Source organism: Choloepus didactylus, chromosome 1 (assembly GCF_015220235.1).
Source record: "Choloepus didactylus isolate mChoDid1 chromosome 1, mChoDid1.pri, whole genome shotgun sequence".
Classification (NCBI taxonomy): Eukaryota; Metazoa; Chordata; class Mammalia; order Pilosa; family Megalonychidae; genus Choloepus; species Choloepus didactylus.
Window position 1 is genome coordinate 217,526,899 of NC_051307.1, and position 16,277 is coordinate 217,543,175.

The following is a 16,277-nucleotide window of genomic DNA, read 5'->3' on the forward strand; positions in this document are numbered from 1 at the left end:
TCACTTGAAAGCTTCTTGCCTTTTCAGAGATGCTTTGACTGCTTCAGTTGAACCTTCACTGGCTTCTGGGGCTTAGCATCTTCTTGGTAAGGAGTCATCTCTGGGAGAAACATTCTGTCTCCAGGTGCTCTGTTTACACTTCCCCACGATGCAATTCTTGGTAAGTAAGTGATCTGAAAAGTGACACCTTCTTCTCTCAAAAGGGGATTTACTTGAACAAGGTGAAAAAGCCTCCAATTCACATTTTCTCCATTTGCAAATACCTCCCAAATCCTGGTAAATCTGTGGTGACCAGAATTAGGGGGGGCTCTAAAGGAAATGATCAGCTCACTAGACTCATCATACATTTTAAAAAAGGATTCAGTTTTAAAGTAACCTCAGGTCTCTAAAGCACATTGTCCTGCTTCTTCTGTGTTTATTACACCCAGACTTGGAGTAAGACCTAGAATCTCTGCTTACCAAGTTTGCAGCGAGTTTACAAGTTACTAGGTGAGGCTAGTATTCAGCTGGATAGAGAGAAGATGCAAAAAAAATCTAGCCATTGGCCAAGGGCCAAGAGGATGCAAGTTAACAAGTTTAATTTAAAACTTGGGAGAAACTCAGCTTTAGGACCACTGAATGGAGTTACCCACAGGCTAAATATGGCCTGCAGACCACATTTTTAAATGCACAAGACTTCTAAAACATTTAAAGTTCAATAGCCTTTGACTGGCCCAAACAATTTCCAGTTTACTACAGTTCCCAGCCCTCTCTATAAAACCCACTGCTTCTCACATTTACCTGCCTGTCTCCTGCGGGCATTCCTGTTTGCAATCCCTGATTAAGAGGTTTCAATCAATTGCTATCACAATAGTAGTCAGCTGTTGCTATGGTTACCTAAGTAGGATTATGCAATATCCGGTATGTTCAATAGAAGGATAATGGTGAGAACAAGGGAGATTATGTTTAAACCTAATTTGCCCTGCTCTGAATTTTCAGAGGGACATCAACAAATGTCCAGGGAATGAACATATGGGGGTGGCTCCAAGCCATGTCCTGTGAAGGATGGTTGAAAAGTAGATTTATGGGTAACTCCTGAACTGTTGCCCTTCTCTCTAGCTCCATTGCTACCTTCTTAGTTAAACCGCTACAATCTCACTCTTAATCTACCGCAATAACCTAGCTTCCCAACTTTGCATCTCCCTCTCTTTGCTGAATCTTCACACCCAGTTCATTTCCATATTATACTTCTGAAATATTTCCTGAATGTGTACACTTCTATCTCACTCTATTCCTAACCACCACCATCTCCAGCCTGAACCAATGGCCTTCCTTATGATTTTTCAACAACCACACTCTTTCCTCTCCAATGTATTTTCCAAACTGCACACGACAATCTTAAGACATAAGGATACCTTCCCTTGTCCCACCATTATCCCACCACGTTCTTCTTTCTGCCCTCAAACATGCTGAGCTCATGCCCATCCATCTCAGGACCTTTGCCCATGCAGTTTTCCATCTTTGAAACACTTGTCCCACATCTCAGCATGGTTTGCCTCATTTTCAACATTTATGTCTCACCTCAAATGTTACCTCTTCAAGAGGCCTTTCTAGATCAGTCTGGCAGAAACACCAACTCCCAGTCACTTTCTGTCACGTTTTCCCAGTTCTTTCATTGCATTAATTGACAGGGCCTGAAATGATTTAATATTTGTTAACATGTTTGGTGTCTCTCCTCCACTAGAATGTAATTCCTGGTCAGGGATTCTAATCATCTTATTCACTGCTGAATCCCCAGTGCCCAGAATAATTATGTATTAACTAACTCCTTCCAAAACCTCAATAACTTCCATTGCTCTGAAGATCAAGACCAAAATCTTTGGTTTGGTCTGTAGGACCCAGCAGGTCTGGACCTTGCCTATCTCTCTAGCTCATTGCATACATCCATCCCTTTGCTCCAACCACTCTGCCTTGAACATTTTCAAAGACATCTGTCTCCTTTCACCTCAAGGCTTTTGCACATGCTGTTTCACCTGCTGGACACTTTCCCCAGATCTTCACATGTTCCTTTTCCTTATTCTGCTCTCCATCCCAGTAACCGCATCAGGCTATCTACAATTGACCCTCACCCTCTGTCACTGGTTTTTTTTTTTTTTTCATTCAGAGCACTTCTCATGAGATAAAATTATTTGTTTTCTTCTTCTTCTTTTTTTTTTTAATCAGCCTCTCCCACAGCAGTTTAAGCTGCATTAGTTCAGGGATTTAATGTTTGTTGTTTACTGCAGTATCCCCAGTGCCTACAGTAGTGCCTGGCACCAAATAGGTTTACTAATAATGTTGAGTAAATGAATGAATCAAAAGACCCTGGGAGGTACCTTTAAAAAAAGGAGGTCCAGAGAGGTTTTGTCACCTGCCCAAGGGCCCATGACTTCTAAGTGGCAGAGCTAGAAAAATCCAGACCTGGCTCAAAATTGGCATCTGTCTGTGCCCTAGCTCTTCTCCTTGCTCTTATTCCCAGTCCACTCTCTCTAGCTCCATCATCTGCTTTGCAACTCCTTGGAGAGCCTACACATACTGTCACAGAAGGCAAAGTAGCAAATATCTCAGCCTATAATATACATACAGACATGTACAAACACATAGACACACACACAAATAAAAACCAACATTCCTTTTCTCATGCAGAATTAATCTTATTCATCCAGATATTTGACAAAAGACAATAGAATTAAGACAATTATACCAATAATTGAGCGCCAAATATTGCCCTGTGGTTAAATTAGATGCTCATTCATTTATGCATTCACCCAAGCATCTATTTGCTGTGCTCTAGGTATTTCAACAAACATGAGGAAAAACAGACCATACAGGACCACAAGCCAATTTGGCCAAAGCCCTGTGCTTATCAAAGAGTGAGGCAGAGGAGCATCTGGGGTGCTCCCTAAAATGTAGATCCCCAGGCTCCCTTCTCTGCTAAAGAGATCTCTGTCTGACTGGATTCTCACCATAAAACCATGGCTTGAGCACTATTAGCATCTCCATCTTAGGATGAGAAAACAAGCACAGATAGGTTAAGCAAATTTCCTAAGGCCAAACAGCCAGTAATGGACTGGGCTCCAACTAGAACCCTGGTTTAACTCCCAAACTCACCCTCTTAACGACTCGATGTTATATAGTTCATTCTTGACCATTTATAAGCTCATTCATTCCCCTGGTATTTGAGCACCCAAGACCCTGCTATTCAAAGTGTGGTCTGTGAACCAACATCATCAGCATCACCTGAGACCTCATTTGTTAGAACTGCAAATTCTTGGACCCACCCCCGACCTATGGTATTGAAATCTGCCTTATAACAAGATCCCAGATAATGTGTGCACATGAAAGTTTGAGAATCATGCTGTAGACTATCAGTGAGTACAAACACAAAGGCAAAGTGATTTCTATATCTCCCAACACCTTCGGAGGGGAGTTTTCCTCCTTAGCATCCAATTATTTTAGAATGAGCAGCTGACAGTGCCAATAAGTGACAGAAATAAACCCTAGTGTTTGCTGCCCCCCTGTGGTAAGAGTTCCAACCCTGCCAGAATTTGCTCTTCTCCAGGAAATAATGGGAAACTGTTGGAAGGGAAGGGTGAGTCAAGTTCTCAACTTTTTCAGCCGTGTGCTTTAAGAGACCACTAAAAAATTCCAAGGGATAATGAAACATAAGTCCTTGGGGGTATATTGTGAGATGTCCAAACAACAAGCAGCCTTTTCATGTGTGTATCCCACAGTGGAGAAAACGTCACCAGCTCTAGTCTACAAATCTAATTGAAGCTGGGATGTTTCTCTCCTCTTCAGAATTCAAACATGCACATCCTCAATGAGATAATCAGTTGGTTTGTGATTATTTCATTACTGATCCAAATGATTAAACAATCATGCCACTGTTTCTGCATTTGCCTTGCCCAGGAATCTCCTACACGTGTTTCACAGGGTGCAGCGGAATTTCCCACAGCTCTGTCAAATGCGTCATCTATGACCTCTGTGAAATGGTACACAGGGTCAGTCCCACATGTGATGTCTCTAACACTTGGAAAGGAATAAGAAGGGGAGTCCAAAAATTTCCTACATACACTACCCCAAACAGCCCAGAAGTTGAATGGGCCCTCAGTTGAAAGTTTGTGAGATCAAGACCTAAAAAAATCCAAACCTGCAACTTCAGGTGAAGTTGATAGCCATGAATCACCCTCAGCTTTATCTGCCCGAGCCCTTTAAGGTTGCCTACGGAAAAGTTGGCCAGTACCGAAGATCTCAGCAATCCAGAAGGAAAAATGGCCCTTTCAAAAGGACGGGGATTGAAAGGTAGGAATTGGGAACTCATTTCTTTTCTGTTTGAATTTTGCATTTAACAGTATTCACTGTGATGATTAGAAGCAGTAACATCTCTTTTAAAACAATGCATTTAAGTATGAAGACTCTCTTTGGATTGGAGGGGTGGGGGGTGTATTTATACCTCAGCAGGAAACCTAGTGCCACAGTGGAACTTCATTTTATGGTCAGCAAAGTCTTAATTGTAACAGGAAAATCCTTTCCTCTCCACCTGAATTTGAGTTTCGATGTGTCTAATATAGGTTGATATTTCAGTCTCGGAATTTTAGACATCCTACCTCCCATGCCAATACTAGTAGTTTCTTTTCCTTTTCCTAGCAAATTGGCTGCTGAAATATGCACTAAACATATTTCACCCACATGCACTTTCTTTAATGTAACATTAAAACTGTCTCATAACTGATATTTCTTGCCGGTGGCAAAAACATGAAGAAAGGCATGAAATGTTCCAAATATAATACATTTTAATTTTGAAAGTCAGTGTGATGATTTATTTTCCAATTTCATTGGGCTTCTCTCTTACCAGGTTCTTGATAATGCTCAGACATGTAGAAGTGAGGTGTCTTCCTGGGCCCTAGAGCATTAAAGACCAAACTTCTTAACTTCCATGGACAAAATAAAAAATGGCAGGGATTTCCACTTTCAACAAGAAATAGAGGTTTAACATGGAAGCAAGACAACCAAATAAATTCACTACCAACCAAGATTATTTCAAAACTTAAGAAAAGGGTTCTTTTCCTAACAGAAACTGAGTAGTTATATTCCTGAGCCCCAGAGCAAAATCACCTATGTCAATTACATTAACAGTGGATTGGAGATCAGGGTGGGTGTGGGAGTGATAGAGGGGGCCTCCTTCAGAGACATTCTAGAAATTCGCAGACTTAGAGTTGACTTAACCTGGGGCATTGCACAGATGGGCTTTGGGACTCCTGCATCTCCTGAAATTGTATTTCTGTTGTTTTGTGCGAATATGTATGTGTACATATTTCTGGTGGTAGACATTAATGGCTATTTTAAAAAGATTCTCAGGAGTCCATGGGAGAGCAATCCTAGCCCATAAATTGTCTTTGGGTGAATGAAAAAATGGTGCTGTTTCTTCAGGACACTTTACTGCCATCTGCTGGAAAATTATTGTAATAACTGTCCACAAAATGATATCTGCATGTGAATTGCACCCCCTGGAAATTATGTATATACAACCTGCAAGGTCTCCCTTGTTTTGACCTCTAGCTTGTGCTCCCTCTTTGCTTTTTATATTTTCTTCACACTGATCTGACCAGCAGGGTAATAAAAGTTAGCACTAATTGAATGCTTTATTATGTTCCAAGTATATAAATAATGTCTTTTTTTTTCTCACCTTTCTGAAACTATTATGCCCATTTTCTAATGAGAAACCAAAGCTTATAGAGGTTAAATAACATGCTTACTCTCACACAGCTTGGGAGTTTTGTGCTGCGTTGAACCAAACCTATTTAATTCAAATGTCTAGGCACTTACCAGACTACTTTCCGTGTATAGTAACAGACAGTGATGAATGACTGATGTTCACTATAGAACTGTGTTTCCCTGGAGTATGGTATAAATGCTAGTGGTGGGACTTGAGATTATTTGTAGGTAGTATATGAAGAGCATTTAAAAATTTTTAATCCCTATTAGAAATATGTGTCCCCACAAAAGGCATGTTTGGGTCTAAACCCTGGTCATTGTGAGTATGAACCCATGTGTAAATAGGACCTTTAGAGATGTTATTAGCTATGGTGTGCCCAAACTGAAAGAAGGTGGGACTTAATCCAATATGGCTTAAGTTCTTATAAGCAAAGGAAATTGGACACAGAAAGAGAAGCCACAGGGAGCAGCCAGAAGCTGGAAGTCAATGGAACCTGGAAGAGAAAGGAGAGGACACTATCATGTGCATTGCCAGGTGATAGAAAAGCCAAGGAACCCCCCAAAATTGCTGGCCAGCCAGAAGACATCAACTCTGGGAGGAAGCAAGCCTTCTAGACTGAAACCATGAGCCAATAAATTTTAGTTTTTAAGCCAACCCATCTGGGGAACTGAAACAGGTGGTATTTACTCTTAGCATATAGATTAAGAGTACAGACTTTGACTTCAGGTCATCTGGGTATAATTTACCTCACCTTTGCAAGTTTTAATCTCCTTATTTGTAAAATGGAAATGGCATTCTGAGGATTAAATTATTTAATACACATGAAAGCACTTAGAAGAATGTTTAGTTCTTAGAAAGCTATCAAGAAATATTATCTATTTTTATTACTAAAATATGGCAAAATTATGAACATGGTACATGATTATTTGGAATTTTGGAAATGTGAGTTTAGAGTATTTTATTTAAATGAGTGTTCTATGTAAATGCAGTGTGTTTTTGGGTCTCAGGGGCCTGCACTCCTTATTGACTGCTTTGTCGATTGTCTCATCACTGTGGACTCGAAACCACCAAATCTAGCAAAAACTATCTCAACCATCATTGAAATAATATTCCCAATTTGCTTCTAGGAAGTAATGTATTTTAACATTCACAGGCCTGGATTAAATCTGTGTTCTACCCTTAGTCAATTAATTTAACCTCTCTGTCTTAGCTTACTGAATACAATGAAGATCATAATAATCTACTTTGTATGGTGCTGTAATATCAAATGATATAGGGGCTGGAATGTACTTAATACAGTTTGGTGACGAAACAACACGTAGTTGCTTTGACTTTATTTTTCTGTGATTTGATTCTTTGTCTTTAATTTCATTTATTGGAATTGGATAATTTGTTCACATTTGAAGTTTGAGTATTAATGATTTAAAATTTTATTTTTAACTTTTCACTTTCCTTAACACAGATTATTTTTATTTTGTTTAGATGGCATAGAGCTGTATCTACCAATTTGGTAAAACAAAGTGTACTGGTCCCCAAAGAGGACTTGTCCAGTGATAGTGACATGGAATTTCATAAAAGCCAGCAAAATAAGAAAAAAAATGTGATGAAGAAGATGAAGACTGCTTTTGGAAGGATGCTATCATACAAGCACAGAAGCAAGCCAGCAAGGGTCAGCAGAGAGGGCTCCACTAACCATAAGGAAACCCTTCTTTCAAATATGCAGAGTCTTCTTCCTAGAATTGTCAAGGAGCTCCCATCTCCCAAGTTGTTTACCAAACCAAGAATGAGAAAGCTCTCACAGAATGGTAATCAAAGGCAATTTATCGTTAATTGTGGAGGCCAAGACAAAGAGTGAAATCAGAATTTTTTCTTGACACCCAAAGTATGTCATCTCCTGTGAGTTTGAAATTCAGAGTTTGGACCCCATCCAGGGCTGCTGTAACAGAATCTGCATTTTAGCAAGATCCCCAGGTGACTTGTATGTACATACATTATGGAAAGCACTAGATTAGATTCTTTGAGGTCCCTTCCAGTCCAACCAATCAATGGTCTAATCACATCTAAAATCATTTCTTATTTGAATGAATACAGTCAAACACTTATATATATATATGTAGATATATAATAATAAATTAAACAAAATGTAATTTTTCTTGTTTTATTTTGTTTCTGGAGAAGGTAGTGACACAACTTTTCAAATGGCCATTCCTTACAAAATGGAGGGTGTGGTGAGAATTAAATGAATGATATTTATGTTTGGAAAGTCATAAAGGATGTTTTATTTAATATGTCTACCTAAATACTTTGTGGAAGAATCAACATTTGAACTATTTAAGTCTTTTTAGCAATGTAATAATGCTGCTAGGGGGAGTGTCCTGTGAATTATGATGAAAAATACCACCACTGTTTGCATTCTTCTCTGTAATGTCCTTTAATGTCCTTTACAGCACAGCCTCAAGAAACACATACAGCCCTTAGAGTAAACATAGGAAATGCACGCACAACCTCATGTTTCACACAGCTATCAGGCTGCAAACCTGGTGGGTACTTTTGCAAAATAAAAACAAAACAAAGCAAAAAAAAAAAAAAACCTGATGGTTTCTAGCTGACTGATTGCCCTTTCAAACAAAATCTCTTCTGGAAAAAGCAGTCACTAATGCAAGCATCCAAGCATCTAGCAATTACCAGGTATGGATTGACCTGTATATTTCTGTTGAAAATAACACAGAAGACATGTTTCTATACTGATGGAGCTGGACTTTGAGAGTACAGTGGAAAACAGAGGATCAAATTTCTTTTTCTAATCTGTGCAATGGTTTATTTCCAAAGTTCCAATATCAAGAGGGCACAGGGCATGATAAGAAATGAAATTAATGCAATGTGGTTGGAGCAGAGAGAGCCAGGGAGAAGCTGGTCAGGGTGTAGAATAAAGAGGTGGTCAGGGTGTTGAAGACGGTATGAAGAATTTTTTACTTTCTCCTAAGGATTGCTAAGAAAATATCAAATACTTTCAAGCTGGAGTTCTGTATTAGCTGATCTGCATTTTTGAGAGCTAGCTCTGGCTGCAGAGAAGAGACTGAATTGAAGGAAGGCAAGAGGAGATGCAGGAAGAACAATAAACAGTCTCTTGCATTAATTCAAATGAGGGATGGTCTTAGCTTGGATTAATCATGGCAGTAGAGATGTGGAGATGATATTCATAGGTAGAATTTAAAAGATTTGGGGATGAGCTAGACAATGGAGGACAGGGGTGGGGTGGGGTGGGAGGAGTCAAGATTAAGTCTTAGGCCCCTGGGTTGAGCACCTGCATTGAAAGTGGAGTCATCAGTCACTGAGATTAGGAACAATGGACCTGATTTGGAAAAGAAGTCATTAATTCTAGTTGGATTGCTGAGTTGAAGTTCCAGCTGGATAGCCTAGTGGACTATTTTATTGTATTTGAAGTTTGTTATTCTAAGAAGTCCTTATTAATGGACCTCAAGGAAGATAAGATGACTTTACATAACGCATATAGTGCCATTAAAACACAGAGCTACTCACAAACACCTTTTATGTAAAACCCTATCAATCCTTTTGACTATATCAAGGAAAAAGTCTCATTTGTACCTTTTCTGTTTTTATACAAACTGAGATTAACCTCAAGTTTAGTGCCTTCTGCAGGCAAAAACATGATTTTGTTTTTACCATATTAATTGTAATGCCTATTTATGATACTGGATCTCAATTTAAGGTAGTATTATAAAGTTTCCTTTAAAACACATTTATTGAATTAAAAATTGAATTGATATAAAGTATTAAGGAGCATGACTCCTGGGTATGGGAAAAACCATTAAGATGTTATGTTAATGATTGAGCTTCATTACTGGAGAATAGTTTAAACTTTGCTTCAATGAGGAACAAATACTTAAGGGATAGCCTTGCACCTTAGAGGGTTACATTTTCTAATTCCACAATGGTTGAAGGGCAAAATAATGCAGGGCAAAACTGAAGTTTCAAAGATTAGGTTGGCCTCTATTGCAGTCATTACCACAACAAAAGGGAAATATGTGCAGGAGAAAGTGTAAGATTAGGAAATACAAATCTATGTTTTCAAATCCAAGAAAATCCAATGCAAATCCAAGAAAAAACGTAACCAAGGTAGCATGTAATGCTGTTTTTTCAGAATACTTTCTAATTTGAAGAATATGTTTATAATTATGATCCTTACAGGCTCTTTTTTTTTTTTTTTCTTTCTCTAAGCAACTATACAAGTTGATGTTGTAGAAGCAGAGACAGAGGAGATAACCCGAGGAAATACACTCCTTCGGGCTAGGAGAACTACCAAGAGGTTGTCTGTGACATCCCTTCCATCAGGACTGCAAAAGGTAAGACCTTCAGACAAACTTGCCTCTAGAGACCTATGCATATGTCAGTGCTTAGGGATTTCACAAAAACCAGGTTCTCTCTGACCACAAATCCCCCACAATAAATCTTTTAAATCCACTGCTTGTGCTTCCTCTCCAAGAATTCAGGGCACAAAAACTAGCTTACCAGGTCGAATTCCTCTACTTCTGAGCTTAAACTATTCAGCCTCAGCTATAACCTGAAGAACAGCATCTGGAATTTTGAGGCTGATACTGACTTTCTCAACTGTACAAATGCCTACTTAGTAGATTAGCAATCTGGCTTATCCATGAGCTGTGTGAAAAAGAATCAATAGACCAGAACTGTCCATCTGAACTTTCTGGAAGGATGCAAGTGCATATTGTCCAATGTGGAAGTCATTAGCTACCATGTGGCTACTGAGACTTGGAAATATGGCCAGTACAACTAAGGAACTGAATTTTAAATTTTATTTAATTTTAATTAAAACAGCCACACGTACACAATAGATAATAGAGCGCTAGATGATCCAGGACTCTCCACACCAAAGCTTTCTTTATGTTCAGGGAGGTTAATTAGAGCCTAAACTGCCCAGAATATTTATAAAACAGAACTCTGAACTATTTATTATTGTTATTTTAAATGTAACATTTACTTAAAGCTCACTATATTCCAGGTCCTGTTCTAAGTGCTTTAAAAGTATCAACCTAGTGAATCCTTGTAACAGCCATATAAGGTAGGTAGCAATATTTTCCTTATTTTAGGGATGGCACTGAGAAGTAATTTGCCCAGAAAAGCAGCTGAGTCAGCCTTTAAATCCAGAAAGACCCGGCATTTGAGTCCTTGCTCTTAGCTACCATGCTATGCTTCCCTCCCTAATTGTTCTCTCCAATATGGTAGCCAATAGCCACATGTGACTATGTCAACTTAATTGAATTCAAATTAAGTAAAATTAAAAGTTCAGTTCCTCAGCCATACTAGTTACAGTGCAGGTGCTCAATAACCACATGTCGCTAGTGGCTATCATATCAGACAGCATGACATAGAACGTTTCCATCTTTGTAGAAAGTTCTATTGAACAGCAGCACTGCTCTAGAAAATGACTTTCAGAGTGCACCACTATTAGTTTTGAATTTTGCCTCTTGTGTGCTGGGTTCATACTTCCTGTGCCCCTATTATGTGCCAGGAAGTTTCTATGGTGATCCAATGGACATGGTCATGCTTTTGTGGATCTTATCATTTAATAGAGGGTATAGACATTAAACCACGGCTTTGCAGAGCTATGGAGTAAGGATAATCTCTTCAATTAATGGTGCTGGGACACGTGGACATCTATCTTATACCATAGACAAAAATTAATTCCTGTTGGATTATGGATCTAAGTGGGAAAGGCAAAATATTAAAACTTCTGGAGGACAGCAAGAATATCTTCGTGACTCCAGGATAGAGAAAGACTACTTAGGATACAAAAAGCACCGATCGTAAAGGAAAAGATGGATATACTTGGCTCTATTAAAATTAAGAGTTTTTGTTTATCAAAAGATATTAAATCAGAGGTTGTCAACTAGAGGCCCTTAGACTGAATCTGGCCCAGACAGGGTTTTATTTAAGTATCAGAATGTTCTCAAAAGTGTATTTGAATTAGTAGACCACATTTAAAAATGAGGACATTTTAAATAAAAATCTGGATTTTCAGCTTTCTTTTGAAAAATAGGAAGATTGGAAATGCTGGGCCCACAATTCCTTATGGAAACAAGCAGGAGCTGCACAGAGGCTGCCTCCTTTGTGGGCATCACCTTCTCTCCAGCTCACATAGTCCCTATTTGGTCTAGGTTTACAAAACCTGCCTGGGCCTTCCAGACATTTGAAAATTTTTTTCCAATTCAGTTTTATTGAGATATATTCACATACCGTATAATCATCCACAGTGTACAATCAGTTGTTCTAAGTACCATCATAAATTGTGCATTCATCACCAAAATCAATTTTTGAAGTTTCATTACTCCAAAAAAATTAAAATAAGAATAGAAATATAAGTAAAGAAGAACACCCAAAATATCCCATCCTTTCCATCCCCCCCTATTATTCATTTAATTTTTGATCCCATTTTTCTACTCATCTGTCCATACACTGGATAAAGGGAGTGTAAGCCACAAGGTTTTCACAATCACACAGTCACACCATGTAAGCTACAGTTACACAATCATCTTCAAGAACCAAGGCTACTGGGTCACAGTTCAACAGTTTCAGGTATTTCTTTCTAGCTATTCCAACACACTGAAAACTAAAAAGGGATATCTGTATAACGCATAAGAATACCCTCCAGAATGACCCCCCAACTCCACTTGAAATCTCTCAGCCACTGAAACTTTGTTTTGTTTCATTTCTCTTCCCCTTTTTGGTCAAGAAGAATTTCTCCATCCCACAATGCTGGGTCCAGGCTCATCCCCAGGCATCATGTGCTGCGTTGCCTGGGAGATTTACACTCCTGGGAGTCACGTCCCACCAAGGGGGGAGGGCAGTAATTGTACCTGCCAAGTGGGCTTAGAGAGAGAGGCCACATCTGAGCAACAAAAGAGGTTCTCTGGGGGTGATTCTTAGGCACAATTGTAAGTTGGTTTAGACTCTCCTTGGCAGTAAGAAGCTTCATAAGGGCAAGCACCAAGATTGAGGGCTCAGCCTTCTAACTTGGTAGTCCCCGATGCTTGTGAGAATATTATTAATTTGCCAGGTGGGGAAGTTTACTATTTCCACATTTTCCCCCTGTCCTTCAGGGGGGCTTTGCAATATATCCTCATTCACTGCTGAAATTACTTTGGGAGGTATCAGGGTTTCACACTAACCTGTACAAACCTACCAGATCTCACTCTCTATTCAAAGTTCCATGTAATTATGGTGTTTGAAGAAACTGACCATACAAGTTAAATTATTTAGTGTGCTACAGAAAAAGATTTTGTACCAAATAAACATCTCTTCCTTTGGTCTCAAAGAAAGTTGAAGTTTTAAAACACTGTCAATATCATCCTTTACCCTTAGGCCTGATTTGCCTTATTCCAAACCAGATCTGCTTCATTCATATCTCTAATTAAAGTCTTAACTCTTTTTCAGCCTTTAACAGTTGCTGTATGGGGTAATACTGACATTCATACCTGCCGAACTCTAGCTCTGAGTCTCAGTTGTAACACAGATACTCGACTGACCAGGTTATCCACAAAGAACTCAGCATCTCAGGAATAGATGTGACTGCTGTAAGATCTTACAATCTAGGAACCTTTACAATAAGCGTTCTCCTGATAACCTGTGCTCTAAGATTCAATTCTCAGAGTTTACACATTATAGTTAGCCATATTAGTGAGGCATTATAATGTTTGTGTTTTCACTTTGGCTTATTTCACTCAAAATGCCATCCTCAAGATCCATTCATCTGGTTGCATGCCTCATAACTTCCTTCTTGCAGCCACTCAATATTCTGTTGTATGCATACACCACAGTTCAACATTACATTCATCAGTCGGTGTTCCCTTAGACCACCTCCATTAGGTATTTGAATTTATAATAGTTGTATTCAACAAAGAAACACAGAAATACCTTTGTAAATTATCAAGTATGATATGTGCTTTGTAGGAAAAAGTACAGAGATCTATGGGAGAGAGAACAAAAGGGGGGATCCTATTTTAAATGGATTAGAAAAGGCTCTGCAAGTGTTATTTGAGCTGGGGCAAGCTGGCTGGGCAGTGTGGTGGTTCAGTAGACACCATGTGTAAACTTCATCAGGCAAAAGGTAGGACTCTGATGTGGTCCCACATCCTACTTCAGGTGGGTCTCACAATAATCCTATTGCTAATTATTAGGCAGAAGGGGAAGGAAGAGTGAACCTAGTAAGAACAAAAAAGCATGTATTAGCTGGGAGCCACAACCTAGGAATGATTTTCAATAGAAACACTATTAGAACAGGTACTCATAACCACCAAGCCAGGGACAATGGGAAAAGTATCAGACCTGGGGAGGAAAGAACCCAGAGCTTTCTTTTTATGTTTAGAGACATGTCTACCATGAAAATAAGGAAACCTGCAAACAGAGACCAAATTAACAACTGGATCCAGTGATAATGAGCTTTCTGGGGCACTGGTTATCAACAGCCCCACAATCTCACTGTGCTCAGCAGCTGCAGAGGCAATTTCTTTTTCTTCCCCTTGCAAATGACCTGCTTTTTTCCTGACACTGTGTATTCTTTCAGAAACAGACAATCTCATTTCTCTGCACCCTATAGATCTCTTCAAAGAGAGCTCTGGGCACAAAGGAGATACATGGGGCGTGGAGAATAATATGAACTACGGTCTCCAAGCCAACGTTATGTGAGAATGTTCAGTTTATAATAGAATGTCCCAAGGGTGAGAATTCTTATTTAAATGCTGTCACAAGAATAATGTTGGTTCTTCCTAATCTGATGTGTTTTTGCATTATTTTGATAGGTTCCCTTTTCATCAAAAAAGAGATCACGCTTCCCAGCACTTAAAAAAAAGAAACATAGTATGAAAAACAGTCTCCGAAAATCAGATTTGACAGTAGGAAAGCTTCAAATGCAGGTAGTGGACAAAAGCTTTTACTTTTGTGTTTCAGAAGCATTGGAGGGATGGGCTTAACTGAATGCACAGCCCTGCTGACAGCACAGATGTGGGACAAAATTAATGATTAGCATTAGGAAATAATGTTAGTGGGGGGCATTCTAAGAGTGGCTAAAGGATTGCTAAGGGCACCTGGGATGATGCAGTGTGCCTAATAAATATGAAGTGAATTCAATTAAAGTGAAGACATGCACATAGGCTTCTTTTGAGAAGAAGTGAGATCATCTTTACCACTGGGTGGTAAATGCATGTTTTCAAGCTCTGTTTGCTATGACCTGAATTAGAATAATACTTTGGGATTTGCAAAACATCCACCAATTCCTGCACTCATCTCTTGGGAAAAACAGCCCTCCCTTAATGTTTTTAATTTCCTTGCTGCTAAAACAAACACCCTTCTCTGGGTTGGTTTAAACAATGGGAATTTATTGGTTCACGGTTTTGAGACTAGGAGAAAAATCAATGGGTCAGCAAGGTGACGCTTTCTCCCAGAAGACTGGTGTTTTGGGGCTGGCTGCCAGTGATCCTTGGTCCTTGTCTTCTCTATCACATGGCAATGTACAATGCAGCATAGTCTCTTTTTTCTTCTGGGTTCCGTTGACTTCCAGCTTCTGGTTGCTCCCCATGGCTTCTTTCCTTGTGGTCTTCTCTATAAGGCCTCCAGTGATAGAATTAAGACCCATCTGATTCAGTTGGGCTACACTTTAACTGAAGTAACATTATCCAATGGTCCTATTTACAATGGGTTCAAATCTTAAGGACATGTTTCTCTGGGGTACATAACTCAAGCCACCACACTTAGGTTTTGACAAGACTTTCCAACACATGGCTTTTTGTTTGTTTTTGGTATCTGTCTGTCATAGGTGGATGAGCTCATAGAAACAGTGACTGAAAAATCCATGAAGCTGTTGGCCCAAAGACATGCTGAGCTTCAGCAGTGCAAGTTTCTAGGGGATGAAATTCTTCAGTCTTCTAAGCAGTTCCAGAGGATATCCAAGCGAACCATGAGGAAGTATAAATTGAAAAATGCGTGTTTCCCATGTACCTGCTGCTGCTTCTAATTTTGTTCCTGACTGTATAAAAGTTATCTTCATAGTGATTCTTATCTTTTGGTACATAATCCTGAACAGATCTCTCTAGTGAATTAACCAATAGGGAAGATATTTTACAATATTCTGCACAATAGTCCTAAAAAGAAAATCCCTTTTGAAAAATTGATTTTAATTCTGAGTCAATATAAGCAGATTTTTGCCTCATAATTTTTACTAATAATGAAAAATAAAACATTTATTAGGATATAGCAATTCTGCAAAGAAATCTCTCCCATGATTTGCCAGGTGAAATTAGAAGAGGCATTTAAAGGTATTATGACACTTTTAATATGACTACTACTAAGCTAATTTTAAACATTCATTTTTAAAGATAAAATTCAACTTACTAAAATTACAAAAATACATTATTTAGGTGTGACTCATGCAAAGTGTCACGTGTCTGAACTAAAATAAATGGATAAAGATGTAACTAAACAAATGTTGAATATGTAATTCAATACTCAA

At 38.9% G+C, this 16,277-nt stretch overlaps 1 protein-coding gene across 1 annotated transcript; it reads left to right on the forward strand.

Moving 5' to 3' along the window:
* The first annotated feature begins 4,198 nt into the window (after positions 1-4,198).
* C1H3orf49 (chromosome 1 C3orf49 homolog) lies at positions 4,199-15,848 on the forward strand. Its single transcript, XM_037799673.1, has 5 exons — positions 4,199-4,323; positions 7,220-7,542; positions 9,977-10,101; positions 14,572-14,685; positions 15,585-15,848. Exons 1-5 carry the CDS (start codon positions 4,199-4,201, stop codon positions 15,780-15,782), a joined length of 885 nt encoding a protein of 294 aa, XP_037655601.1. The 3' UTR covers positions 15,783-15,848.
* The last annotated feature ends 429 nt before the right edge of the window (positions 15,849-16,277 follow it).